This window comes from Molothrus ater, chromosome 3 (genome assembly GCF_012460135.2).
Source record: "Molothrus ater isolate BHLD 08-10-18 breed brown headed cowbird chromosome 3, BPBGC_Mater_1.1, whole genome shotgun sequence".
NCBI classification, from domain to species: domain Eukaryota; kingdom Metazoa; phylum Chordata; class Aves; order Passeriformes; family Icteridae; genus Molothrus; species Molothrus ater.
Genome location: NC_050480.2, coordinates 106,991,312 through 107,017,280, shown reverse-complemented (window position 1 = coordinate 107,017,280; position 25,969 = coordinate 106,991,312). Strand labels below are relative to the sequence as shown.

Below are 25,969 nucleotides of genomic sequence, written 5' to 3'. Positions count from 1 at the left end.
GCACACCCTCTCCTGAGGCGGCGGCCGCGCTCCCCGGCCCGGCCCCGCTCCCTGGGGCTCTCCCGAGGCTCTCCCGGGGCTCTCCCGAGGCTCTCCCGGAGCTCTCCCGAGGCTCTCCCGAGGCTCTCCCGGAGCTCTCCCGAGGCTCTCCCAGTGCTCTCCCGGGGATCTCCCAGTGCTCTCCCGGGGATCTCCCGGGGCTGCCCCGCGCCCTCAGCCCCGGGCCCGGCGGAGGCGCCTGCGCGCTGCGGCCGCTCGGTGCCGGCCCCGCTGGCGCCGCCCGCAGCTCCCGCGGCTCCTCTGCCTATTTTAGTCACAGCCACGGCTCCGTGCCCGCCGCGGGACTCGGGGCCGCCGGCGGCGACCAGCGGCAGCCCGAGCCCGTCCCGTCCGGGCTGTCCGGAAACTTTTCCGGGGCGCGGGGCAGGTAAGGGGCGCGGGCAGGGCGGGGGCCGAGCCGGACCGAGCCGGGGCGGGCAGAAGCCTCGGCGCTGCCTCCGCCCGCCCCCCGCCGGCGCTGTCCAGCCCGGCAGCGCTCGGAGCGCCGCCCGCGCTGCCCGGGGCCGAGCGGGGCCGGGGACGCGCCTCCGGCACCGCCGCGCTCCGGGACGGCCGCGCCGGGGCAGGGACGGCGGCGGAGCGGCGGTGCCGGCAGGGCTGCCCGCCCCGGGGATTCGGCGGCGTCCTGAGCAGGGTTACCGGGGGTCACTGTCCCGGGAGGGAAGCCCTCCCTCCCTGCGTGCCCGGCGGGGGTAACCGGAGCTCCCGAGCCAGCCCTGGCTGGAAGTTGGAGAGCTGTGTCCCCTGCGGAGCGGAGCGCGGCACGCTGCCCAGCGCTGCTCCTCGCCAGGGCTCGGTCTGCAGCGGGACCCTCCGCTGTGTGTCTGAGGTCAGGGTTTGTCCCGTAGGACAGCGGGGTTTCTGATTCTGCCCGGGTGCTGCCGCTCATTGACAGAAGAGCTGGCTCGGGGAGTATCTCTACTTGCCACAAAACCACCTCGGGATCCGGGGATTTCTTCCTGCGGCTGGGGGTTTGCCTCGTAGGCTGGCGTTATTTGATTCTTCTCTCTCTCCACCAAATAATGGTAAGAGCAGATGAACCCTGAAATCGCATTTGCAGTTGCTCTTTCTGAAGATAGAACGAGTGACACAAAGAACTTCCTTTCCCCAAACTACAATTTGTTTTTGCCAAACATATTCTTCCAAACTCTAATATTTTATCACATTTTCTTCATCTGTTCTATAAATCTTTGTGTACCTTTAGACGGTCAATCACTTTATGGGCAAATATTTTATATAGCAGATCTCTTGTAATACTGAATCACAGACTACCTGATAGTGTTACAGAAATGTCATTGATGAAACCCAAGTTCCAGAACTAGGGCTTCTTGCTAACTTTGTTGTTTGATGGGAATATGATTGTACACATACAAGTTTAAAAGTCTTCATTGACCACAGCAAAACAAGGGATTGTTTCCACTTCTGCAAAAATGGCCCTGTACAGGCTTTCCACAAAGTTCTGTGTGGTGCCAAATAATAAAGTAGCTTAAAATGTCAAGGTTTAAAGAACTGCCTTGCCTGCAAAATAGTAAGTACACTGCAAGTCCTCTAGTGAAACAGAAGAAAATGGTAACTGTGGCCAGTTGTGGTTCCTGACACAAACTTGGCCTTCACAGATATCTTAAAGCTCTTATGACACAAGTTGAGAACAGATAGTTTATTAAGGATTCAAGAAAAGCATTAACTGAAGCTACCTTTGATCTTTTTATTAAGTGCGTGGGTTCTTCAGAGAGGAGATTTTATTTTGTCCTTTGAGTGTGTTCCCCTACTTTGCAAAGAAGAGCTCTGGTCAGAGTCTCCAGATGATGACAGACACCCTGTGTTTATGTGTTTGGGCTCGTGGCTCATGGCACATCTCTGTAAGCCAGTTGTACATGCAGGTATGGTGTGGTGAACCAAGCCTCTTCTTTGGGAAATGAAGTTCATGTCAGGGGGTTGGTTTCATGGGAATACATTCCCAGTGAAAGGCACTAGTGCACCACACAAACTCATTTGAGTGGAATTCCACAGAGTTCAGCTGCAGTTCATTAACCCACTTTTAAAGCACTTGTGAAATGTGCTTTGTGGCTGCTCTCTCCACTATTAATTTAAAAGTTGAACTGGAGAGAAGCTTGAACTTGTACTTTCTTTCGTGCTTTATTCTAAAACACAAGAAAACAGACAACCTCAATTGTTTTTTGGTAATGCCATTCAATATTCAAGAGCCTTGCTCAAATTTATTCAAGTGCTGTTGATCTTAAAAAAAATGTCTGACTACCATTCTGTATTCATGTTTCTAGGAGCAAAAGAACTTTAAAAAGTGAGAGAGTGGATTATACTCTTAATTTGGTGGGAATACCACATCTACTTATGGTTCATTAATTCTGATTCAAACTGAAAGAAATACGTATTTTTTTCATTTCAGCTACTGTCTAGATGATAAAATAGACAGCATCTTCAACATTAGCTTTTGAACCACAGAGGGTTGCATTGTGTATTTTACAGTGATAAATGAGGAATTGTTGAAGTACTGGAAGTTGTGTATAGTTAGCTGGTCTTTAAATAATTAAAGATTAAATAATACCAGCTTCACTGTATGCAGTGCTCCTAATGAGCCTCAAGCTGTTCTTTCTCTATTATTGTGGGGTTTCGTCTTCTCTCAAGGCCTCCCCCTGCCCAGCTTTTTTCCACTTCCTAGAATGATTAGTAGGATTTGAAGCAAATTGTAGGCAGAATCAGGCTTTCCCGGCTGCACCCAAACAAGCTCAGTGACTGGAAAGTCCCATTAAACATCTCCTGTTGAAGAGCTGTGCTTTGGAGACAGCAGCTCTGCATCTGCTGCAGCAGGGAGATGGGAGACAGGCCCAGCTTGGTAAGGAGGACAAGCAGTCACTGGCCTGGTGCCATTTGGTGGGGTCTTTGTGTGGAGTGTTGACCTCAGTGTAGAGCTGGCATTGGGGTGTCTCCAGGGCTGGGCAGCAGCTGGCTGAAGGGGCTGCTTGGTTGAACAACCTTAAGCATGGTAGCCTAAATTCTGCCTGACCAGAGCAGGGCTTTGGCCCTGGGTGTCGGAACCCAGGAAATTCCTCTGGCTGCCCTGGAGGGCTTGAGCCCCAGCCCGGGGGGCTCAGAGACCTTGGCACAGAGCCCAAGACCCCTGTGCCTTTGATTTAGCCCTTGGAAAAAACAATTACCAACCTTTATATGAAGAATTACAAGTCAAGAAAATTTAAGTAGAATAATAGTTAGTTTGTCATGGGGTGAAAAATCAATTTTTGAGGTTTTTAGAATGGGGGCTTGGGGTCCCAAGATGGAAGAATTTGGGTGTGCCTTGTCCTTTTTACTTCTTCTTCCATCTTCTGGGTGATGTTGGCATTTTTAGATTGGTTTAGAGTAGAAACTCACTGTCTAACAGAGGGGATAGGTATTGGAAGGTTATTGTAAATAGTGTAGACATAGCTTTTAGTATAAAAAGATAACACTGCTCCAAGGACAGGCAGCGTGCCTCAACCCGGCCTGCCAGACAGACCTGCAGTGGGTCAGAGAAATAATGTTATAGATAAGAAATAATAAACAACCTTGAGAATGAGAACAGAAGAATCCTGACTCCTTCTTCGACTGCCAGGCTGGGAAAAAGAGGCTTGTAGGTATCTCAGAGTCACTGTGAGCAGCAGAGATTCTGAGACCTGGGAAGTCCTGCTTGGCTGCTGGTTGTGTCTCAGAGCTGCCCTGAAGGCGGTGAAGCACCACTGCTGGCTGCACATGCCCCAGCTGCCTGTTTTGCTGCTCTGAGCATTCCCAGAAGGAAGGATTACTGTCTGGGGGGCTATCACATCACAGGAATGATCTCAGCATGGTGGGTCCAGTTTGGGAATTGCAGCCCAGGCAGCCTGGAAGGACTGGGCAGAGTGTGGTCTGACTGCTAAGGCCTGAGGCACTTCACCTTCCATGTGACAGCCTCTGTCAGAGCCCTGATCCAGTGGGTGAGGCAGTGATGGGACATAAATGGGACACGGGATGCCTGCCTCAGCCAGGGAGTGCTAATCCATCTTCTCTCCTCCCTTGAGCCTGCTCCAGTGACTCATTTTGACTGTGGGTAGGTCACTTGCTGCCCTTCTTGTTGCAGCTGTGATGTTGTGCAGGAGGGACACAGAACTGCCCTGCAGTCCCTCTTCACTCTGCCATGAGTGTTGGGAAGGATGAAAGTTTGACAAGAAAGTCTCACAGATATGTATGCTTGGCAGAAAGTTTTTTGAATGTAGAATCTGAAGAAGGAATAGAAATGAAAGCAAGTTTTGATATAGAAGAAAAGAATTGCTGAGCCAGTCTTACTGGATAACCAAGGAGGCAAAGGGCATGTTAGTTAGAAGGGGTTTTTGTGACTTAGAGCAAAGGATAAACCCACCTCAAACAGAATAATTTTTTACCAAGCAGAGAGCACAGGCAAACAAGCCTCCTGATGTTGCAAGTAGAAAAAAGGTCTCAAAATTTTCCACTGCAAGAAAACTGAAAAACAACTTCTAGCTAAACTCTAATGTGCTAACTTTTAGTGATTGGAGAATAGTAACATGAATATGGCAATCTAGTAGTTATGATAGGCTATAGATAAAAGTTAAGGTCTAGATTGGTTCTTCTGTATTCAGATGCTCAGCAAAGAAAAGTATATAATGCATTTGTAGCCTAAACTAAGGGTCTCCAGGCCTGCCTGCAGCTGGAGCTGACAGCTGTAGGCACAGGCTCTGTCACCCATGACCTGGACTGCTGTAACCTCTTGGATGGAATAAACTGCATCTTGAAGAGCCTCCTTGAGTCCCACATCTCTCTTTCAGGCTCTTACTCATGAGGATGCTCACCCAGGGAGTGGGGTCCTGAGGCTTGGTTGCTGAGGTTGCAGACAGGCTCCAGGGTAAAGCATTCACATCCATTTATTTGAAAACCATTGACAGGAAGAGATGCTGGCTCCACACAGATAAAGATTTCACCTGCAATGTCTACAGGAGGAATAATTTCAGAGCTATACCTGTCTTCAGTGTTCTCTGTTGTCTAAAGTAGCTCTTAGTTGGTATCTGAGATAGGCTTCTGGATTTCTCTGGGAAGACCAGCTCCAAAACTTTCTAGGTATATACAACTTTTTTATATCAAGTAATTCAAGATTAATTCAAAAGTCAAGGAGACACTGTTGAAATAATCTAATGTGATTTCCTGTAGCATAAAAAATATAATCGTAGTAAATAATTTTTTTTTTAATAATAGTATACCCAGACTTATTTTAGGGACCAGACAGCATTTTAACTTCTTTAATTCCTAGCAAAGGAAATCTTTAGGGCCATCCTACTAATTAATTACCTTTGCTATGTATGCTTGTGTGTCTTTGAAAGCTGAGTATATCTAGTGACTTTTGTAGTGACTGATTATCTTGATACCATTGTTTTTTAGATTGGTCAGTCCTTTTCTTCCTCACCTTCCTTCCACCTTCCTGCAGGCTGCATTTTGTTGGTGAAACCTTGTGTTTTCCAGTATTGTATGACAGCTTTCTCTAGGATACAGTCTCAAGAAGTTTAAGGTAATGTAGCTTGTGTTGTTAGTTGCTGCCCTTATTGCTGCATGCACGTTCTCAGCCTGAAGTGTGTCCAGGGACAGCTGATCACTGAAAATAGCTGGTGTACCTGCCCATGCTTGCCTGGAGGCACGCAGCCATAGCTCTCTGTAGGTGAAGAGCTCCTCTGTGCCCCCAGTCAGGTGCTGCAAAGCAATGAGAGTTTGGCTCCCTTGGTCCCTGGGGTGTCTAGCCCCACTGCAGAAGGAAAGTAGCTTGGGAAAAGTATGCAGCATAAACAGGGATTGGGAGTGACAGGTGTCAGTAGGAGCCACAGAGGGGATTCCAGGGATATAGGGGCAGTGGAAGGAAGGGGTATCTCAACTGCCATATGCCTTTACACTGCATGTGAAACTACTTGATGAAATTAAGGAGCAGTTTCTTTTTATAATCTAAATGATGTTAGACCAGATGTAATTTGTGAGCCTAGAGAGGGTGCCTGGAGCTCATCCCTGTGGAAGTGGGGGTGTCTAGGCCAGGAGGACCCTCCCTGGCTGGAGGGACTGCCTTGCCCCTGGTGGACTTGCTGGAGTGTCGAGCCAGGCTATGACTCCTAGCTCATATAAACATACACACTCTAGTGTGCTAAATCCATCATTATCTCATTTTGTGCTAAGAAGTGCATATGCTGTAAAGGAAAATCTTTCCTTTTGCTTCCAAACCTGTAGCAAACAATTCACCCAGGCTGATTACATGATTAGAATGTACAGCTCTATGGCCTGTCCACATGTACAGTGTGAAAGTGCTGAGGGCTTTCTTTCACTTGGCATAAGGCAACTGAAGAATGGACTATTCAAACTCTGAATAGCTTTACTTTTGACTTAATTAAAAAAGACCAGTGAGAGAACTGCTGGTGGCCTCAGGGCTTTTAGGGTTTCTTTTTTGCAGGAATTATTGTGATCCAGACACAGTAACTAACACTCAGAGCTTCTCAGAGTTGAATTTGAATCATCAGTGACAAAAATGGGGTAAAGTACATCGTTCTCAAGCAAATTAAAAAGGTACATAATAGGTAATTCTTTGTGTGAACACTGCAGTGTAGGGGGAAACACCCATTTGAGGAGGGGGAAGGTTGTAATGTGCATTTGTACAATGCAAATTCTTTCTGTTTTGACTGGTTCAGTGTACTGTTGATATGAAATTTTAAGTTGCCAGCAGGTATTTATTTGGTAGCATATGAGTGAAATACTTCATTTTCTGCTTTGAAACTCCAGCAAACTCTGTGATTTCAACACTTTCTGATGGCAACAAAGTCCTCTCAGCACTGCTGCTTGTTTTAAAGAAGTCCGTGCCAGCGTATATTGCTCACATCTCTAGCCTGCGCTGATTTTTCGCATCACTTCATCTGCTCCTGCTGGAGAAGGTGGGATGTGGTGGGGCAGGACACTCTGAAGCATGTCAGTAATTCAGGCTGTGTTGGCAGGGCACATCTCCTTCCCAAGCTGGGAGGACTCATGGTGCATGAAGCTCGGGTTCTGGCAGCCTGCAGATGTCAATGTGTGTCACTGTGATTGTGGCAGCCCCACGGCAGGGAGTGTGCTGTGCATGCTGCTCCTTCTCCATGGGCAGGGCATGGAGCAGAGAGTGCTCAGTGTTTGCTTGGGATGACACAGTTCTTCAGCTTTAGCAGCCAAGGCACATGTTTTAAATGCACTTTCCTGCTTGCTGGATCATCACCATCAGATGAATTTGTAGCAAGAGCTGTTCAGCACAGCCAGGGCAATCGAAGCAGGACATCCAACAAAGCAGAAGGCCAAAGCACCTCGGTGACAGGACGGTGTCCCCTCCAGGTGTTTACAAATGGTGCTGTTATCTGCTGTGGAGGATGACTCAGTTGGTATCACAGCTGCTTGGGTTTTTGGTTTGGGGGATTTTTCTCCCCCACAACCTCACTTGCAGTAGATGAATGGCTTAATTAGCCTGTCTGTTCTGAAACCTTTAAGAGTTTAAATTTTGGACTTGCAGGAACTATAAAGAAAAATGTGAAAGGCCTCATCTAGCACTAAATACCCTTCAAAACTGGAAATTTTACTAAACTTATATCTGTTATTGTCCCTGCTCTATTTACAACTGCCAATGATTTTGAGCTCCCAAACATTAGAATAATTTCTTATTTGAGAAGAGCTGCATCATCTCTTTCTGCCTGCAAGCATGCCTACTCTTCACCATAGCTCTGAGAAATGAGTCCCATTTAGGAGTGGGTTTTGTCAGTATTTCCAGAGGGTTTGGTTTTTCCTGCACACCTTGTGTAGCTCAGGAAAGGGTTGTGTTGGTAAGGCTGTGCTCTGGACTAGCACTGGCCTCCCTCCTTTGCCCTTCCTCTTGCCTGGAAGGAGAGAGGCCCTCTCCAGTCTGGGAGATGCTGCAGCACAGTAAAAGTTCTCATTGTGTAGAACTAATTGAATAAGTGGGAATTTTCCACACAGTGGTTTTGGAAGATAGGTCCAATTCTGAAAAGGAGCAAATGCAGAACAGTTTTCTCAGGACTTTGTTTTTATGTGTGATGAGCCTATATCCATGTCCTAGTGGTACACTGTTCTTTCCAAGTTATTTTGGCCCATCTTGTCACGAATAAATGCTTCACAGAAATGCTGTGAGCTGTAGTGTGGGCAGACTGAGAAAGCAATAAGTGAATTAAAAATTGTGCGAATTTTTTAATTTTAAAAATTAAGTGAATTAAGAATTGTGCATACATTCTGTGAAATTACTACTGTGTTGTGTCAAATTATTGTAATACGTGACATTACATGATGAAAAGATGTTGGTAATGTAAAGCAAATTACTGCTCCACCGTGGTTTTGTTTGTGGCATACATGCAGTTTCCAGTGTATCTCCTCAGTCATGGTTCCCTTCAAAACACTGATTTTTACTGTTTTCTTTTAGAAATTAGGGTCTTCAGTAAAACTGCTTAGAGCAAAATGTTGGCAGGAGAGTAGAAGTATTAGCAATAATCCAAAATTACTATTATCAGTGATTCTGTTTTAAACAAACAATCAGTCAAACAAAAAACTTCTGCCACTGCTTTCTGACTGTTTAATGGAAATGCTGAGTGTATTCAGAACACAAGGTCTGGGAAGTGCATGCTCCAGTTTTTTTTCTTTTGACTCAAAAATCTTACCCCTTGATCACAGAAGCACCACTTAAAATTCCTCATGACCTTACCATACCCAGGTAACTTCTTTATAAGTGATGCAGCTTCCATCTCCCAGTCTCCAAGGGATAAATCCTACATCTGAGGGGAATCCTGAGGAGGGTATTTGGGTAAAGAAATAAATGCAAAGGTTTTAGTTGTAAACTACCTTATTCTTGTAATGCTGGTTCTTAGGCTGCAGGAGGATTTTGAGCATTGTAATTTGGAGAGATTCTGTGCTCTTTAGCTGTGGTACTTTTATGGGCCAGTGACTTTCCTATCACCACTCCCAGAGAGGGAGAGTCTCCTCCTAACTTGTTCTTCTGAGCTCTGCTGCTCAGTTGTGTGGGATTTTATGTCTTTGTTTGGCACCAGTGTTATTCAATTGTAGAATTAATGTTGGGGTTTGAATAAAATTCAAAGAAGTAATGCTGTGGTGGCCAGGAAACACGATACAAATTTTCTTTATTAATTTCTTAGACCTGTCACTGTAAAAGAAGCACCACTGAAAGCACTGATGAATGATGTTGGATGCCTCACTGCAACAGCAGTGCTTTTAGAGTATTGACTTCTGTGGCTCTTGTGAGGGAAAAAAAACAAACTACTTTGATATTCTAGAGAATCTGATAGTTTTGATAACAAGATAGTTCTTAGTTTCCTTGCCATTCTACCAGGAAAAGAACCAGACAGTAAGGCTTTGGAAGGTTTCAATACAGATTACACAACTAATATATTCTGGTTTTGCACTTTCTACCATGTATAATCTCACATTGAGGTATGTATTTTTATTTTAAAAGACAGATATGGAAAGCTGGTTTTGATTTTTTGTTTTTAGATTTATCTTGGAGTTTCTTTCATGCTTCTTGGTTGTTTTTTCCTTTGAAAACTCTTAGGAATACATCACCATATGAAAATGAATACCATGTTTCACATTTTAGAGTGTTGAATGATAAAATTATGTGGCCCATGGCGTGAAATTCTATGATGTAGAACTTTGAATGTTGTAAAATTGCTTTGTAAATGTCGCTTGAGTCATATTTTGCAGGACTACTTACTTTCTGTTCTAATAGCATAATCTGTATCAGGATGCCTGCCTTTAAGCCTTGTCATCTTCCCTATATATGACAGGGTTTTTTGCCTGTTATCCTTGGAGTAGAAAAGACCCTGTGACACTTGGGTTTCCCTTGTTGTGGTGTTTGGGGATGGAGTTTGCTGTCTCCAGGAACAGAGAGCAGAGAGTTGAGAGAATGCTCAACCCATTAATGAGAATGATTTGACCGAAATCCAGAGGGAGATGGAGGAGGTGAACAAGGAAGAAGAGTTCACTGTCTCTTCTTGTTAAAGAGCTGGTCAGGGCATTTAAAAGGCTCTCAGGGAGCAGGGTCTGGACCAACAAATCCTTGTCAGCAGTGAGGCTGTACAAAGGCTTGTCACAGGATGCTGTGAATGCAACACACAGCTTTACTTGGATTCAGTGGCAGTTCAGTGGTTGCTACTCAGATCACAGATACAGAAAACATGATCTTCAGCTGAGTGAATATTAAAGTTTGATCCTGGAATCACAGAGCTTCAAGGGTAATTGGATTTTAATGCAGTCTGTGGTTTAGGCAATAAAACTTTGATAAAATTTAATTGATGAAAATAATTTTATAAGTAATTCATCTCTTCTTCACTTGTCCAGATCAGAGGAAGCTACAGATGACATGACCAAAGTCAAAACAATGCATGAGCTGATGAGAGACAATGCTGAGAACATTAGCTGCTTCGTTGCTGGAAATCCTAAGTGCAGCTTTACTACCAAGAGACCCTGATGTTATGTGATCACCAAGCACAGTTTGCAAGAATGGAAAACCAAAGGAAAACCAAAACTAGTTGTATCTCATAAATAAAAGATTTCAAGATTCAGCTGAATCAAAAAATTATTCCAGCCATGGGAGAAAATGCAAGTTTTTGGGAAAGTCTGATATATGCACATCCTACGTGTACCAGCTGGAAGCAAGAGGCAGAGGGATCTATCTACCACTTAGCCAGTATTTTCTTTGTCGTGGGCTTCATGGGTGGAAGTGGATTCTTTGGGCTCCTCTACGTCTTCAGCTTGCTTGGACTGGGCTTTCTCTGCTCTTCTGTTTGGGCTTGGCTGGATGTGTGTGCTGCTGATATATTCTCCTGGAATTTTGTACTGTTTGCTATTTGCTTCGTCCAGTTCGTTTACGTTACCTACCAAGTCCGGAGTGTTGCCTTTGACAGGGAATTCCAGGAACTCTACAGTGCTCTCTTCCAGCCTCTGGGAATTTCCTTGACTGTGTACAGGAAGATTGTCTTGTGCTGTGATGCAGAAGTGGTTACCCTGGAGAAGGAGCATTGTTACGCCATGCAGGGCAAAACACCTATTGACAAACTGTCCTTGCTTGTGTCAGGCAGGTTGGTATTGCTTTGTTCAGGCTCTCTGCAAATATCTTTATTTTCCTCTCCTTATTGAAAATGAAAGAAAAAAAGGAAAAAGCCTGGTTTGTGTATTGTTTGTTTATTTTTCAGTACAATAGATTAAATATTAATACAAGTAATATAAATATTAATAGGTTAAATACACTTGTCTAGGATAGTACTAGCATAAAAACACTGAGCACAGAACCTGAAATAGCATAAAGAAAAGAATTTTTTCAGGCTGCTGTATCATATCATTTAACAGGTTAGGCAGATTAAGGGAATAAATGTGGATTTTCAGTGTTCAGGTTATGGCTTGCTCTCTGTCTACTGCCTAGCTGATGAGCACAGCATCTGTCCTATTTTTCTTTACTAGTATCATCTGAAATGGGACAAAAAGTAGTTACAAACTGAGATAAACTGTTTAATAGAGATCTTGACTTTGATATAGATTGTGTTTGATTGCTTTCAAAGGGGTGGGAGAAGGGTATCAATAAGGAAGAGAAAAAGACTTAAAAGTGCCCTTTCATTACAAGAGGATGTAGCTGAGCCTTATCAAGACTTGTAGACCTGGGTCTACAGTTACTGTATACTGTGGCCTGTGTTAGACCCTGAAGCAGTAAATCCACCTGATTGTACTCCCTGCTTCCTGGAGAGCCTTCTGGCAGCCTTGCTGATGCTGTCCTGGAGGGAAACATCAGCTTTTGTGCTGTATGCAAAGCAGGGGGCAGTCCCAGACCACCCCGAGAGTAGGCTGGACACCCAGAGGTGATGGACACGGACTGTCCTTGATGGGACACTTGGTGGGTGGGTGCTTTTTGCTGCATGGACACATGGAACCTGTGGGCAGCTTGACACCCAGCTGATTTAGGACTACCTGCAGTGAACAATATGGATTGTGGGCAGTTTTCCTTAGTGACACCCTGGTTCACAGAGTTCTTGGGAGCTCTCTAGGAAGTACCTCATGGAAGTTGCTTTGGTCTTACCAAAGGAGAGGTATCCATCCTTCTACATGCCCAGCCAGAGTTCCTGCTGCCCTTCACCATGTGGTGCAGGGCTGCTTGTGTGCCTTCCTATTTATTTGTTATTTAAAAAGTAGCAAGTAAAGAAGTTTTTCTTTGGCACTTTCAGAAGGCCACAGCATTCACACAGAGATCCCATAATGCCAGGCTGTTCTTCTGGCTCCAGACATAGTCCTGTGGCCATGTAATTCCTGTTAAGCACAGAGAGAGGCCTACCTAACACATGCCATGGAGCACTCCTGCTTCCCACTCCCAGTTTTTGCCACTTTGTTCTCCCTAAAATGAGTATTTGCCAAAACTAGAAGTAAACCCCATGGTTTTCAGGAGAAGCAGATAAATGCTGTTATGGGCATTGGTCTTTCACTTCTGCAGTGCATGGTGGCCTTTTAAAGGCAAAGCTTGTGCATCACTGCACACACCTACCACAGAGAGAATAATGGTTTGAAAAAGGCCTGGAAAGATTTCCCTTTCAGTTGCATGATTGTCTTGTATTGTCTTTCAACTGGCCTGAACAAGTTGGGTTCAAAAATATAATTAGGATAATTATAATTGGCCATTGATTGCTTTTTCATGCTTTCAAAGCTATATTTAAATTCCTCAGACAGTAGAAACAGCACATTCTTGTGGTAGTCATTGCTGGTGCACAGGTAGTGCTAACAAATTAACACATCTTATCTTGGTAGGATCAGAGTGACAGTTGATGGGGAGTTTCTGCATTATATTTTTCCTCTTCAATTTCTGGACTCTCCTGAATGGGATTCACTGAGGCCCACAGAAGAGGGAATTTTCCAGGTAAAAGTTAAGGGGTTTCGTTCTTTTTTTCATTTTTTTTTAGTGCTACTGGAAAGTGTTCAAGCACTGTTTGATTTAGAAATTAATTTGTTCAGTTGTGGGTTTCCTTTGGGATACTATGCAAACAAGGGGCATCCCATTAGTTTGGGAAGTCCTCTTTATCCACTGGACTGGTTTTGCTGTTTGTGCCTTGTTACAACAAACAGGGGTTTTCTTAAAGCTAATATGGGAGGTTAATCTGGGAGGTAGGCTCTGTTTGCATTCTCTGCTGTGCTGATATTCAGCCCTGAGAAGCCAGGTTTCCTCAGGGTGGGAAGAAGCTGGTGCTGAAGAGGTTTCCCAGTGGGAGATGAGCCAGGGGAGGACGTGCCTGGCACACAGCTTGGCACGGGTCACAGCACAGGACACGGTGTCAGCTGCGGTGCCCCTGCGCTGCTGTCACTCGCCTGACACGCTGGCTCCCGTCCCTGTTGGATCTGATGTCTGCTGTCACGAGAACAAATGGCATTTGTTGAGAGCTTTCTTTAGACCTGCCTTTTCAGCTGAGGCTGCCAAGAGTGGAGCAGGGAATGCAGGGCTGAACCAGGGCATCCATGTGGCACTGAACAAGGCATGCCATATGGGCACAGGCATATTGTCACTGAGGTTTACTAGATGTGATCACTTAGTCCATAGCCAGTCACCTTTCTCATTTGTCTTTTGCATACAATAACTTACCCCTCCCACACAGAATCACAGAATAATGAGATTGGAAGAGGCCTCTAAGATACCTCCCAGAGCTCTCTGGCTCGGTTAAAAGGCTCTAAATTGCAGTAGACAGTTTCTGCTGGGAGAGGGGGGTGCCTTCTGAGCAAGGGCAGCAGCAGCATCACCACCTTGTCACCTGGCTGTTCAATTCTCTCTTCTCCAGGTAACGCTCACAGCAGAGACAGACTGTCGCTACGTGGCCTGGAGGAGAAAGAAGCTCTACCTGCTGTTCGCTAAGCACCGCTTCATCTCCCGCCTCTTCTCCATTCTGATCGGGAGCGACATCGCCGAGAAGCTGTACGCGCTGAACGACAGGGTGCACGTGGGCCAGGGCTTCAGGTACGACATCCGCCTGCCCAACTTCTACCACGTGGCGCTGCCGGAGCCGCCCCCGGTGCCGCCGCCGCCGCCGCCGCCGCCGCGCTCGCACCGCCTGCAGCGGGGCTCCCCCCGCCGCCCGCCCGCCGCGCCCGCCCGCTGCGGCTCCTTCCTCGCTCCCTCCTAGGCAGGGACACCCTGCCCCAGCCACTCCTCACAGCCCCGCCGGAGGAAAACGGGAGCAGAGAGACGAAAGCAGGTGAAGCCAAATTTGACTGACAAGTGCCATTAACTGTTATGAGTAGAAAAGCTGCCCATTTTTTTAAAAGGTTGCAGAGTTCACAGGTTGGGCTAGTTGCTGCCAGAGTGGAGTTCTAACTGTTTGTTTTGTAATCACCTGTCATTTTCATTAACTACCTGTTGTTGATGGTTAAGAATTCCCCCTTTTGTCGGTGGCACCCTGCTGCTTCCTGGAGGATGGCACCCAGACGGTGAAGAGGAGGAGACCTCGGAGTCAGCAGGCAACGGGAGAAGCCCCTCACCAAACCTAGCCAAAACCCCTAAAACAACGAGCCAACACAGAATTGACAAATCAAAGTGATGACTAGACATGAGGAACAGAATCTAGTATCTGCTAAGACCCCTTTTACCCCTCACCCTAACCAAAAGATGTCGGCTAGACAGAGGACCTCGAATGTTGAACCAGAAATTGGGGAACATGGGGATGCTCTCGTGAGGATTCAACTCCCAGCTATGCCCACAGTCCAGTGGACAAAGCTGCGCTCTTCCTCCTCCTCCTCCTCCTCCTCCTCCTCCTCCTCCTCCTCGTCACTCCTGGGAGCAGCGGCGGCGTGAGCGCGGCCCTGTCGGTCTCCCCACCCGACTGCATTTTTACTGTCTGTGCAATATGGTTACTTTCTGTTGATACTCCTTCATCTCTTTTGTTTTGGTGTAGAACAAATCATAACAGTATGAGGTCTTATTGCAATTGTGGTGGCCTCTGTGGTGGCGTGTTGTTTTGTTTTGTTTTGTTGTTGGTGTGTTGTTTTTTTTTTTAAAGCAAGCCCATTGTAATTATGTTTTCCTCAAAAAATTTTGCCATAGTGAAATATAGTCAGAATAGTCAATGAAAACAACTAAGTTTTCATTTTCCTGTATTTTCCTCAAAAAATTTTGTCACAATGAAATATAGTCCGAATAGTCAATGAAAACAATTAAGTCGTCTTCAAAATAAGCAACTGGTTTATAATGTTCTTTTTTATGCCATGTGAACATTCTCTCAATTTACATGAAAAATGTTGCAGAAAAAAAGACCAAGGAACGATTGCATTGGGTTTGTTTCTTAAATAAATGAAAGATTTTGAAATGCACAGCAAGATTGTTAAAAATCCAAACAAAACAACAAATTGTGTCCCATGAGTAATTGGTTTCTCTCTGACTGTCCTTCAGAGGTAATACATGAAAACAAACATAAGTGTCATTGCTGGCATTAGAAAAATACAAGAGCTGTAACTGCTGCAAATACAGCTTGGGGAAATGGTTGTGTAGCATTTCTGATGGAATGTGATGCTATAGCACCTGGGGTTCTGCAGTGTCAGCGCCCTTTGTGACATGTACAATAAATAACGTTAATCAATTTACTGCCAAACCATTGGAGTTTGTTTTATAATATTCCTTTTAACTATGTTTGTCAGGAAGAGACTAGAACACCTGCAGCAATAAATACAATTTTTAACTGATACATTCTTGTTTAGCTTCCAGAGTCACTTTTCTGTGCCTATGAAACTCTTGATTCAAAAGATGTTCTCTCCCTAATTCTGTAGTGGTTTAATGACATAAGGGAGCCTCAGATTGCACTTCAGTAGGAGAGAGCTCGTTCCAACCCTCGGGGTCACTGTGCCTTTGAAGAGAAGTGTCCAAATGTCTTTGCTAACTCACCTTCTTGCTGCTCTGCCTGATGCCTGCCAGTAATCAAAAAGTAAGAAGCATTACTATTTTATGAGAATGGATTGCTGCTTGATATGTCTGGAAGTAGATAATATTTTTAATATTTTAAAATTGCTGGCTTGTTTGGTAGGATGACCGCTGTGTACTTCTCTATGTGTGGGTGTACATATAAGTTCAGACCTTGTGAGTTGTTTCTGGAGGACTTAAAATGATGATACAGTCTTACACTTGAAGGATAATCACGCTGTATGTATAAAAAGCTATTAGGAGTGACGTGAAACACTACCTGTTTGAAGGACATTTAGAGTGTAGAGCAGATAAGATTGTACAAGTTTTGCTTTTAGGTTTATGTTGCTTCCTCTGAGAGGAAAACCAGCCAAACATAAATACCCCAGAATGCAATGTGATAATCCCCAAATCATTCTCATAACCCAGCCAGGCAGTGTATTCTGTATGTACTGTTTAATGCTTGAAGTCCCTGAGACACAGAGCTACTTTGTCTTGGCCAAAAGGGAATTGGAAAAAATGCAAACAGTTCACTGATGGCTTTTAATGACCTGTTCAGATGATAAATAAATCACAAAGTGCCAGAGGCTGGAAGCATGTTGTAAGGATGTACATCTGTGTAACAGTCTACAAACATGAAAATATTTTAAATGCATAAAAGAGATCTTATTCTAGACTTAGGTGTAATAGAAATAATTTATTAGTGTTCTTCTTGGTTTTCTTGGATATTTCGGTTTGACCTATTTATTAAAGAAAAGTTGTCTTTACTAAATTCTGACCCTACTGAAGTTAATTAGCTTGATCATCTTCACCTTAAAATAAGACTAAGGAGTCTTACTTACCCAGTTTCTATGTCAAGCTTATGTATTCTATTTAAGCTGTAGCATACTGCTTAGAAAGATACTGGGGAATGATGGGTGCTTCATGACATACTTTGATATTTTTTTCTTTTTTGTGACTGTTGTATGCTTTGGTTTCTGTCACACACTTTCCAAACACAATCCTCTGTGATGCTTTTCTCTGCTGGAATTGGTTACTGTCAGAAATCTCTACCAGGACATGTCTGAGTCAGTATCTGAACATACTCTTAGCTAATCTTGTTTAGGTCTTGCTACTGTGCTTTCTGGGCTTTGAGTCATTTTTTAAAAATTGTTTCTAGTTTTCCAGCATCTGTTTGAGACATGACTAGCAGAACATTTGAGCTGGAAAAATCAGCTGTAAAATAGATGTCTACAATTATATAAGTACACACAAAAGGGCTGGAAGCAAGATAGAAGTTCACTCTATCTCTGTTTTTATTTTAATCTGGACAGTACTTCTAAAACATACAGTAAAATATGCTCTGGAATGCAACTCATAAACCAGTGTTTTGGGAGGGCTGTATAATCTCCCTAAACGAAGATATACTCAGGATGATGACAGTGAAATTAGACAAGTTTTGTGAGATCGTAAACACCCAGTCCTTAGAGAGCTGGGGTTGCTCAGCCTGGAGAAGGCTCCAGGTGACATTTTACTGCTGCCTTCCAGTACTTAAAGGGGCCTGCAAGAAAGATGAGGACAGACTTTTTATAGCAGAGCCTCTTGTGAGAGGACAAGAGGTAATGGCTTTAAATTCATTAACATATTTAAGGATATATTTAGGTATAAGGAGGAATTTATGAGTATGATGAAACACTGAAACAGGCTGTCCAGAGAGATGGTGGATGCCTGGTCCTTGGGAACATTCAAATTGGATGGAGCTCTGGGCAACTTGATCTATTTGAAGATATCCTCACTTATTCAAGGGATTGGGCAAGATGGCCTTTAAAGGTCCCTTCTAACCCAGACCATTCTATGATTCTATGATTATTTATAGGTTAATAAACATTTGGAGCCAGATGAAGTTCTGACTTGAGCATCATCCAATTTATGCCCGTGTTACAGCTCAGAAATAACTGTTAGTGACATGATCAGATTCCTTCATAATTGGTTTAAACAAGTGGATACTTGAGTCCCTGCTGCTATCAGTGAGTCCTTTTCTTGATCCTTCAGTGATTCCCCTGTACTCACATTTTACATTTTTAACAGTTTCATAACCTTCTGTGGAGTTATGTCTAGATGTATGTGCTGCTATGGGTAAGAGTGATGATGTGGTCATTCATCAGTTGATTTTTATAAATTTTTGTAATTATATGAGCATCATGTTGAAATTGCCCTCACAACCTGCAGAAGGGTTCAAATTTGCATAAGGTAAGAAACTGTGGCCTAGGACAGTCCAAAACAGAGGGGGAGGAGGAGTAGAGGAAGAGACAACAAGATTTCATACAAATTTTATCCAAGAGAGGTTTATTTCAAATTGGACTTCTGGCAAATTAGTTTGTTGGGTGCAGCAATATGTAGTTAGAGCTTCAAAACAAGTCTTGCCTACTAAGGAGCATGGGTCTGACCTTGCAATTCTTTCATTGTGTAGTATTTTTTTAACTACTAATAGTGTAAGTACAGGTAACAGGTTTCATCATGCAATTACACTCAAAGCTACAGAAACTATGGAATAACCAGAGGATACATCCCAGTGTACTGTTGTAGCTAATACACTATGCAAGACAAATTTTAAGTTTTTAAAGAAACAGGTTATTTTATTCAGCTGCCTGTGATAACAGAGGCTGTGCTTTGTGGCTGAGGAGGGGCCATCCAGGATCTGTGTTTTCAGGAACTATTTTCCTTGCAACGAAGCAAATTACACATAGAGATATGAGCTCCCCTAGGATTAAACTGAGGAAGCTGAATACATGCTTGGATGATATTGCACAGATTTGCCATACCACAAAAAAGACATATGCTTGTAGTAATTAAATAATATGTTGATGCTACATTTTCAGGAAAAAAGTGCTCTACAGATTTTGCTTATTGTGAGTGATAAATATAAGATATATTTGGTCTCAATGTACATGAAGTATTAAAACACAATATTGTGTTGCTCATATGAGCTGATATTGCAAACCATGTGTTAAAAGTGAAACAAATCTGCAGCTTTTTATATAGAAGAAGACTATTTAAATAGGAAAGGAAAAAATTAATATCTATTTGTTGAATTCAGATCAGAGTAATATTTTTCTTTCTATTCCTGTAATTAATGAATGCATATTTTCCTCCCTAGCTGTTACTGCATAACAGACTTTTTTTTACTCTACAACAAAATAAATACCATATTAAACTGATTTCTTAATCCCTCTTGAAAATGCTTACCTTATTTACATTAATATGCATTAAAATATAATAAGTTCAGGGCTTGTAAGGAAAAACAACCTTTCTTTCTGTTTGTCTAATTCAGATTAACTTTCCTTTCTTTTAGACTTTTTTATCCCATCAGTTTCTACTTGCTGTAATTCTCCTTCTGTGGGAATCAAAAGATGTATTGAACTTGACATGTAAATGAAGCCACCTCATGCTGATGAATCAAACCATGTAGGTGGAGCTTCATCAGCAGGAGTGTGTAGGAGAAAGGCAGCACAAGCATGTCATCACTCAGCTCTAGATTTTTGGGGTTGTGTCCCAAACCATGGCTAGCAATGCCCTCCTAGAGGGTCATGTGGCAGAGGGTTCTGCCAGCAAAGGGTTTGGACCCAGACCATCTTTCTGCAAGCTACAAATGTTGTTAAACCTTGCTCTGGAGTGGGAAAAAAAAAAAAAAGAAAGAAGATGGGACTTTCCCAAAACCTTGTGAGAGCAGAAGAATTTTATAGCAGTTATTCCTCTGCTGTGGATTCACAGGAAATATTTTTTAAGTTGTCAGTTGAACTGCAGCTCCTAATTTGAGGGATCAGTGGTGTATTGTAGGAACAGGACTATTTCACTACCCGAGTGGGGTTTTGAAGACAAATGGTGATAAAAGATAGATGACCAAAAACTAAGACATCAAAGTCATATAAATAATCAACTGCAATAAAATAATGGTGATAAATAACTAATGGTGATAAATAAACTACTTCAGCAGTGAATCCCATACTTTTCATTGTATCCACTAGTGACTCTCCACCTAAACTTGTCTAAATCTGGGGGATATAATAATTTTCTGGGAGTAAAAGGGACATTAGGCCAAGAAAGACCCTGAGGCAAAAATCCCATCTAATGGATAAATGTTTTAACCATGTAATTGTGTAGAAGTGGGCAGCACCATCCCCTTCTACAGAAAATGCCCCTCACAGGCAAGCATCAAAGCATCTCAGGTCTGTGAAAGGAGGTGAGCAGGTTCCTGCCCCCAGGCAGGGATTTTGTGGGGTGATCCCAAGCAGCCTGCAGGAGTCTGGGCTCAGTGGGGATGAAGCACACATATCTCTTTAATATTTCCCTGTGTGGGTTTTAGGATGAGTGCAGGACAACCCAGACACCCAATGCTGCACTTGGACTTCCTGTGTCCAGCTGTAGGACAAGAGTGGGATACTGGCAGGTAGGATTTGGGATGAGTTTAAAACACATCAGATATGACCCTGTATCTTCCTATATGTGCTCTCTTACACTGGGTAAATTAAAAACACCTTAATCCATAACAAAAGTCAGGCAAACCAGTTCACCTCTGCCAGGATAGCCAAGGATGGGTACCAGCAGTTCCTACAGAACAGCTCTTGTGCAGGAATTCCTTGCTGCTGTGCTTTGGTCATCTCACTCTCTCACACTGAAATCTTGAAACCCTTTATGGAATCCAGTTGCAGTAGCTATTCTATTTTACTAAGAGAGAAAATACCTTTGTACTTATTTTGAATATGAAGCAAAACTGTCCTGTTTTCATTTACAGAAAAGTTGAGACCTCTCAAATGATACTTTCAAGCAGATCTCACTAGTGAGGAGAATGAAGTGCTTCTTAAAAACAGTAGATATCCAGCACTCTGCTCCATTTATCACTGGGTCTCCATTTTATTGTTTAATCATAGCTTTTTAAAAATATAGTGTTCTTACAGGGAATTTGTTCATTATTTAAGGAATTAATGAGTAAGTACTCATAGAAAAAATACAGGAAATACTGCTGCATAAAATATTTTTACATTGGTTTTGATTTTACAAACTGTTAGTATCTTTTTGTTAACTATATTGGTTGCCATTTTTGTTCCAAAAGTACTTTTTACAGTGGTCTATGTACTTCAGCTACATGCAAAAGCAATAATCACATGTACATGTATGTTTATTGCAGTCTGTCTCCCTGCTTTTTACCCTATATAATAGGGTTTTGTTAGTTGATTTTTTCTTTACAGAATGAAGAATTATAATAAACATCATTCAGAAGACTGGTCTTATTTATTCATTGGAATTAGAAGAAAATATATTTAAAAAAAGAAATCTGTGTTTGCCTTTACTCTTAAAGATCAGGGTAGCAAGGAGCAGTTGTGGCATGCTCTAACTCAGCACACATGTTGACAGTCCTTTACAATGTGCACAATTTATTAAATTTAAACATGTTATCTCTTTCCATTTCAAAGTGCTTCTGAGCTAATATCTTTTCTTTCCCCTCACTGTGGAGTATCTTCACTATCAAGTCATGTATGCTTTCTCTGTCACTTGTTAAAGTAATTCCTTAGACTCATGCTCAGACTCCCCCTTTTTCATTGTTCCTTAAGTTTTTATGTTAGGTTTTTTAATTTTATTTTTTTAGTTCTGTCTGTCCAGAGATGTTAAACACTTGTTATTTAGTTATTTTTCATATCTTTATGTAAAATTCGAAATCCTTATCAATAATTTCTAAAATTCCTAGAAAATGGTTGATAGTGATACAAATATGCAACACCCTGAAGGTTCAATCCTAGCCTTTGCTTCTCAAAACCAGCTACAGTAGATATTAAAATGCACAGCTAAAAAAGGATTAACGCTGTAGCAAAACATTAATTGTCATTGTACCAACACCTAAATTTATGCATACATTTGTACTCTGACAGTATCTGTGATTCCTTTGGTCTGTACAGACACAGACCCACACAAATTTGTAGGGATCTCTGCAGAGACAATGTTGAGAGCTGCAGCTGAAATGCATTCACTTCAGGATTAGTGCAGACATCTCGCCATGATTGTTTTGAACTTTATTTGTGCATGGAAGTTGTCCAAAAAAGGAACAAAAAAATCACAGCCAGCTCACCCAGTGCTGCCAAATCTGCTGTAGTGAGGACCCCTAAAAATGGGCTGTCCCCCAGGGAGGGGACAGATGCAATGCAAAAGCATGGCTCCAACTTGTCTTCCAATTTTGCCTCACGTTAACAGAGAGCAATGTGTCCATAACTATTTGAGTTCCAGGCAATGTGGTCAGACTCCATATTTGGTATTCCTCTATTTGCAGAAAGGAGCAAACCCCCTGGGACAGGTGCCCATGATTCCCCAATGCCATTAGCAAGCTGTCCTGGCAGGGCAGGGACAAGTGTGCCATGGCTCTGCTTTAGGAAATCCAACCTGTTTTATATCAGCTCTCCTGGTTTTTTTGGGGAATCATATGATTTAGGTAGAGCTAGAGCAAGCATAGCAGGCCCTTCTATCAAGTCCCAGAAAAATCACTTGCAAGCAGTTCATAGAAACTGTTCACTGTGCAATTTCAAATAATAAACACACAAAACAAAGTGTCAGCAGGGAGCTGCTCATGCAGAATTTGGGAACAGGGATAATTGTTCAGTGTGATTGAATAAATTGTTTACTGCACACAGTTTAGATAACTTTAATAGCAAACAATTTTACTCTGTCCTTATACCTCAGGATCATGTACCCTTTAGATAAACATCTATGTCAGCCATCTGTTAAACTTTGAATACTTTGATTATTGTAGAAAAAAGTTGGCTCCTGGCTCTAAGCTGGCCACAATCAGTTACTATGCTATTAGTCAGATACCTGGAAGCCCTGGGATGTGGTGTTTTATATCTAGGATTCAAACAAGAATTGTATTAACAGGAGACACCCTTCCTGCAGGTCTTGCATTGGAAAAATTGCCTGACTATACATCAGAAAGTGTCTGTCAGAGGGCCTGAGGTAAACATGCACTGGAATGCACATACTCCTGTTAAATAAACCTCCAGAATACTAAGGACCTGAGAGAGTATTTGTCATTCACAATCTCTTCCATACAAACTTCCTTCCCATAAAACATAATTCTTGAGGATGCTTTCAGGAAAAACACATAAATAAATTTTCTGTGGAAAATGTGTGTGATTTTTCAGTTATACAGCACAAAATTTCAGCAGGTGGGATGGGATTTGCTGGTGTATTTCATCCCACTCCAGACAGTTGTCAAATACACCCAGGATGAACTGCTTTCTAAAGGAGCCCACTTACAGACCCTATGGAGGGAATTTAAAAGATTAGTTTAGAGTAGATGCTGAGTACGCTTCCTGAAACTATAAATGGAAACATTTCATAGATCTTGCCATTGTCTGAAAATAGCCCTGTCAGCCTGGCACATCTGGGATCCTGAATACAAAGCATTTGTTCTCTTTAGTGAAAACTTTGCCTAAAAAAGGCTGTGACATTGGGCTCTCGTTTGGAAGAGGCACAGTGCTTGCAGTTTCACGAAAAGTTTCTTCCTCATCTGCTTAATAAAGTCTTCTTTTAAGTTTATCTAAGCTAAACTGAGAGACAGGAGGGGAAGGTTCAGGTCTCAGCTGTGCCTCTGAACTCCTGCCTGTCCTCTTCTGAGGTCCAGCACCTTCCTGCATTATCAGCAGGATGATATTTTCCCTGGAATACAGAGGAAAAGGCAGGCACCAAGAGATTAAAGTACACTGTTGAGGATCACAAAGCTGGCTGCTGGAGATAAGGAACAAGACTGAGCAATTTGCAACACTCATGTGACATTTTCTACTGTGGACTGTTATTGTGAAAAATAACTGTATGATTGGAGAAAGTACTTAAGCTATCAAGAATCTAATAGCAGAAGAAGGGGAAGAAGCTTGCATCAATGAACAGCTGTAACACCATTAGACCTGTCTCTGCTAACAAAATGCATCAATTCAACACAAATCTCCAAAAATTGGTCCGTCTGTCCAAAGCCAATTCCTCATTCTGTGTAAATGCAAACAGTTTTTAGTTCTTGCCTCTGCCAGATTAATTTGTATTTGCAGACTTCCAAGAACCTGCAGCTTGTTGACAAAGATAGGTTAAAGCAGTCTTTATAGTGATTTAGCAGTAGGACATTAATTAAACCAGCCCAGTAAATGAGACCTTATTTTAAGGGGATAAATTCTACTTAGTACTTTTTACTCAGAGAATGTTTGTTATCTCTATAAGTATAGGTCATGTTACCTAACATTATCTGCAAAACTAAAGGCCAATAATCTATTATATAAAATTAATGCCAGTGTTTCCTCTGTTAGGGAAAGTTTTTCCTCTATGCACAGGTGCACACCACAGCCCAAGACTAGAGTCTGTCAGAGCCACGTCTGTGTGCTCCACCTGCTTATGATCCTCCTGGAGAGAGAGGATATAGGGGCATCTCTTTGCTCCTCTCCCATTTCCCTCTTCCTGCTGACAGCTGTACTGGTAAATGTCACCACCTCCATGTAGTCTTGGTTTTTACTGCCCTGCTGCAGAGGGGAAATGGCATTTAATCATGAATATACATGAAGATCCCAAGAGACTAGCTGCTATCAGAACAAAGCTCTACACTGTCACATGGCTGCAAATATTATTAGTTTGTTGCCAAGCTTTTCTAACAAACTTTTTTTTCCTTTTTTTCGCATTGGGCTAAGCACACGCTGTTTACCACCAAGGCTTCCCCCAAAATCAGAGAAGACCTAGAGGGAAATGAGAGGTACAAAGACTTTATAGAAGACACAACCAGTAGAACAACACATGTGCTTCTCCAACACATAATATTCAGTAACATGCTAGAAAAGGCTTACACATCAGTTTGGATTGGGGTAGGAACTCTCTGACAGGCCGCTTTGTGCAGCTTTTGGAAGCTACTTGGCTTTGCTCCAGTAAGCGTAGCTGAATAGTAGCAATCTCAAGCACATGCTAGATGCTATCACTCATGACCACTCCTGTAGCCATGCTATCCTGACTTGTTCTTCTATCCTTTTTCCAGCTCACTCACTCTGCACCACTCAGGAAAGAGAAGGTACATCCAGAAAAATGGCTGGCCAGTCAGAGGAAACATAGTGCCAAATCAAGTCCCTCATAATTATTTCATAATATATTTTTGAAAATCAGATCTTACACAAGGCAGCAGGACTCATAAAACCCCTGTTCACATGGCACACATTCCTGAAGAGATCCTGATCTCTTGTCCAAGGTGCAAAACTGAGAATAGCTGTGTCAAAGGCAGGGTCTCCTCGGACACATGTATATGTACATGTATAAACTGTTACTTCAAAAACAAGTTGGGATCCTGTATGCTTTCCAAAAATATTTAAGAATAATGCTGACCATATGCTCTTGGCTGCTGAAAACCCCACTTTGTAGCTAGCTCATCAGAATGTATTGAAAGGTTTTTCTGCCTTGGCAGTTCTCATTTACGAGATTTTGAGATGGGCTGGAATGCCTTTCATCACTGAATGCTACTCCTCAGCCTGCTGGGGATGAAGGCACGCTCGGTGACTGCTTCGCCCGTCCTGTCAGACTGGTACAGGACTTGGGCAGAGCCGATGCCAACCCGCGGGGACAGACACGTCCCGCTTTGGAAGCGCGCCGTTTGTGGGAGCTGTCAAACACGAGCGAACTTGGTGACATTCCTTACACATCGCGCTCCTGACCAAGCAACCGCAGCAGGTGTCGAGTTGAGAAGAAAACAGTTTTATAAAGGCTGTTGAGGCTCCTTGACACACCATGTAGGGGCAACACTGCTTGGCCCAGGTTTAGGGGAGAATTCAGCTCTTCTAATTTTAACCACACAACAGCTGGGCAGGCTGCCAGGCCGCGGGGCCGTGCCTGCGCGGGGCTCTGGCTGCACCTCAGCGCGGTGGCTCCGCACCTGCTTCAGGCGCCTCGGTTGACACTGCCCGGCGG

The 25,969-nt window shown here is 43.1% G+C and overlaps 1 protein-coding gene across 5 annotated transcripts; it reads left to right on the top strand.

The window, feature by feature from the left end:
• The first annotated feature begins 342 nt into the window (after positions 1 to 342).
• POPDC3 (popeye domain containing 3) lies at positions 343 to 21,277 on the top strand. Of its 5 annotated transcripts, none has more exons than XM_036379963.1 (5): positions 351 to 427; positions 5,522 to 5,602; positions 10,447 to 11,186; positions 12,895 to 13,003; positions 13,914 to 21,277. In XM_036379963.1, exons 3-5 carry the CDS (start codon positions 10,696 to 10,698, stop codon positions 14,253 to 14,255), a joined length of 942 nt encoding a protein of 313 aa, XP_036235856.1. In that variant the 5' UTR covers positions 351 to 427; positions 5,522 to 5,602; positions 10,447 to 10,695; the 3' UTR covers positions 14,256 to 21,277. The 5 variants fall into 5 exon arrangements, with proteins under 5 accessions (XP_036235857.1, XP_036235856.1, XP_036235854.1 ...); XM_036379961.2 differs by lacking the exon at positions 351 to 427 and adding an exon at positions 917 to 1,085; XM_036379964.1 differs by lacking the exon at positions 5,522 to 5,602 and having other exon boundaries at positions 343 to 427.
• Positions 21,278 to 25,969: the final 4,692 nt, after the last annotated feature.

Bases quoted from the DNA above. Each gene is read 5' to 3' on its own strand.
- POPDC3 (XM_036379964.1), top strand. From the start codon at position 10,696: ATGGGAGAAAATGCAAGTTTTTGGGAAAGTCTGATATATGCACATCCT. The intron at 11,187-12,894 runs GTTGGTATTGCT...TTATCTTGGTAG, and splicing joins TCCTTGCTTGTGTCAGGCAG to GATCAGAGTGACAGTTGATG. The intron at 13,004-13,913 runs GTAAAAGTTAAG...TCTCTTCTCCAG, and splicing joins CAGAAGAGGGAATTTTCCAG to GTAACGCTCACAGCAGAGAC.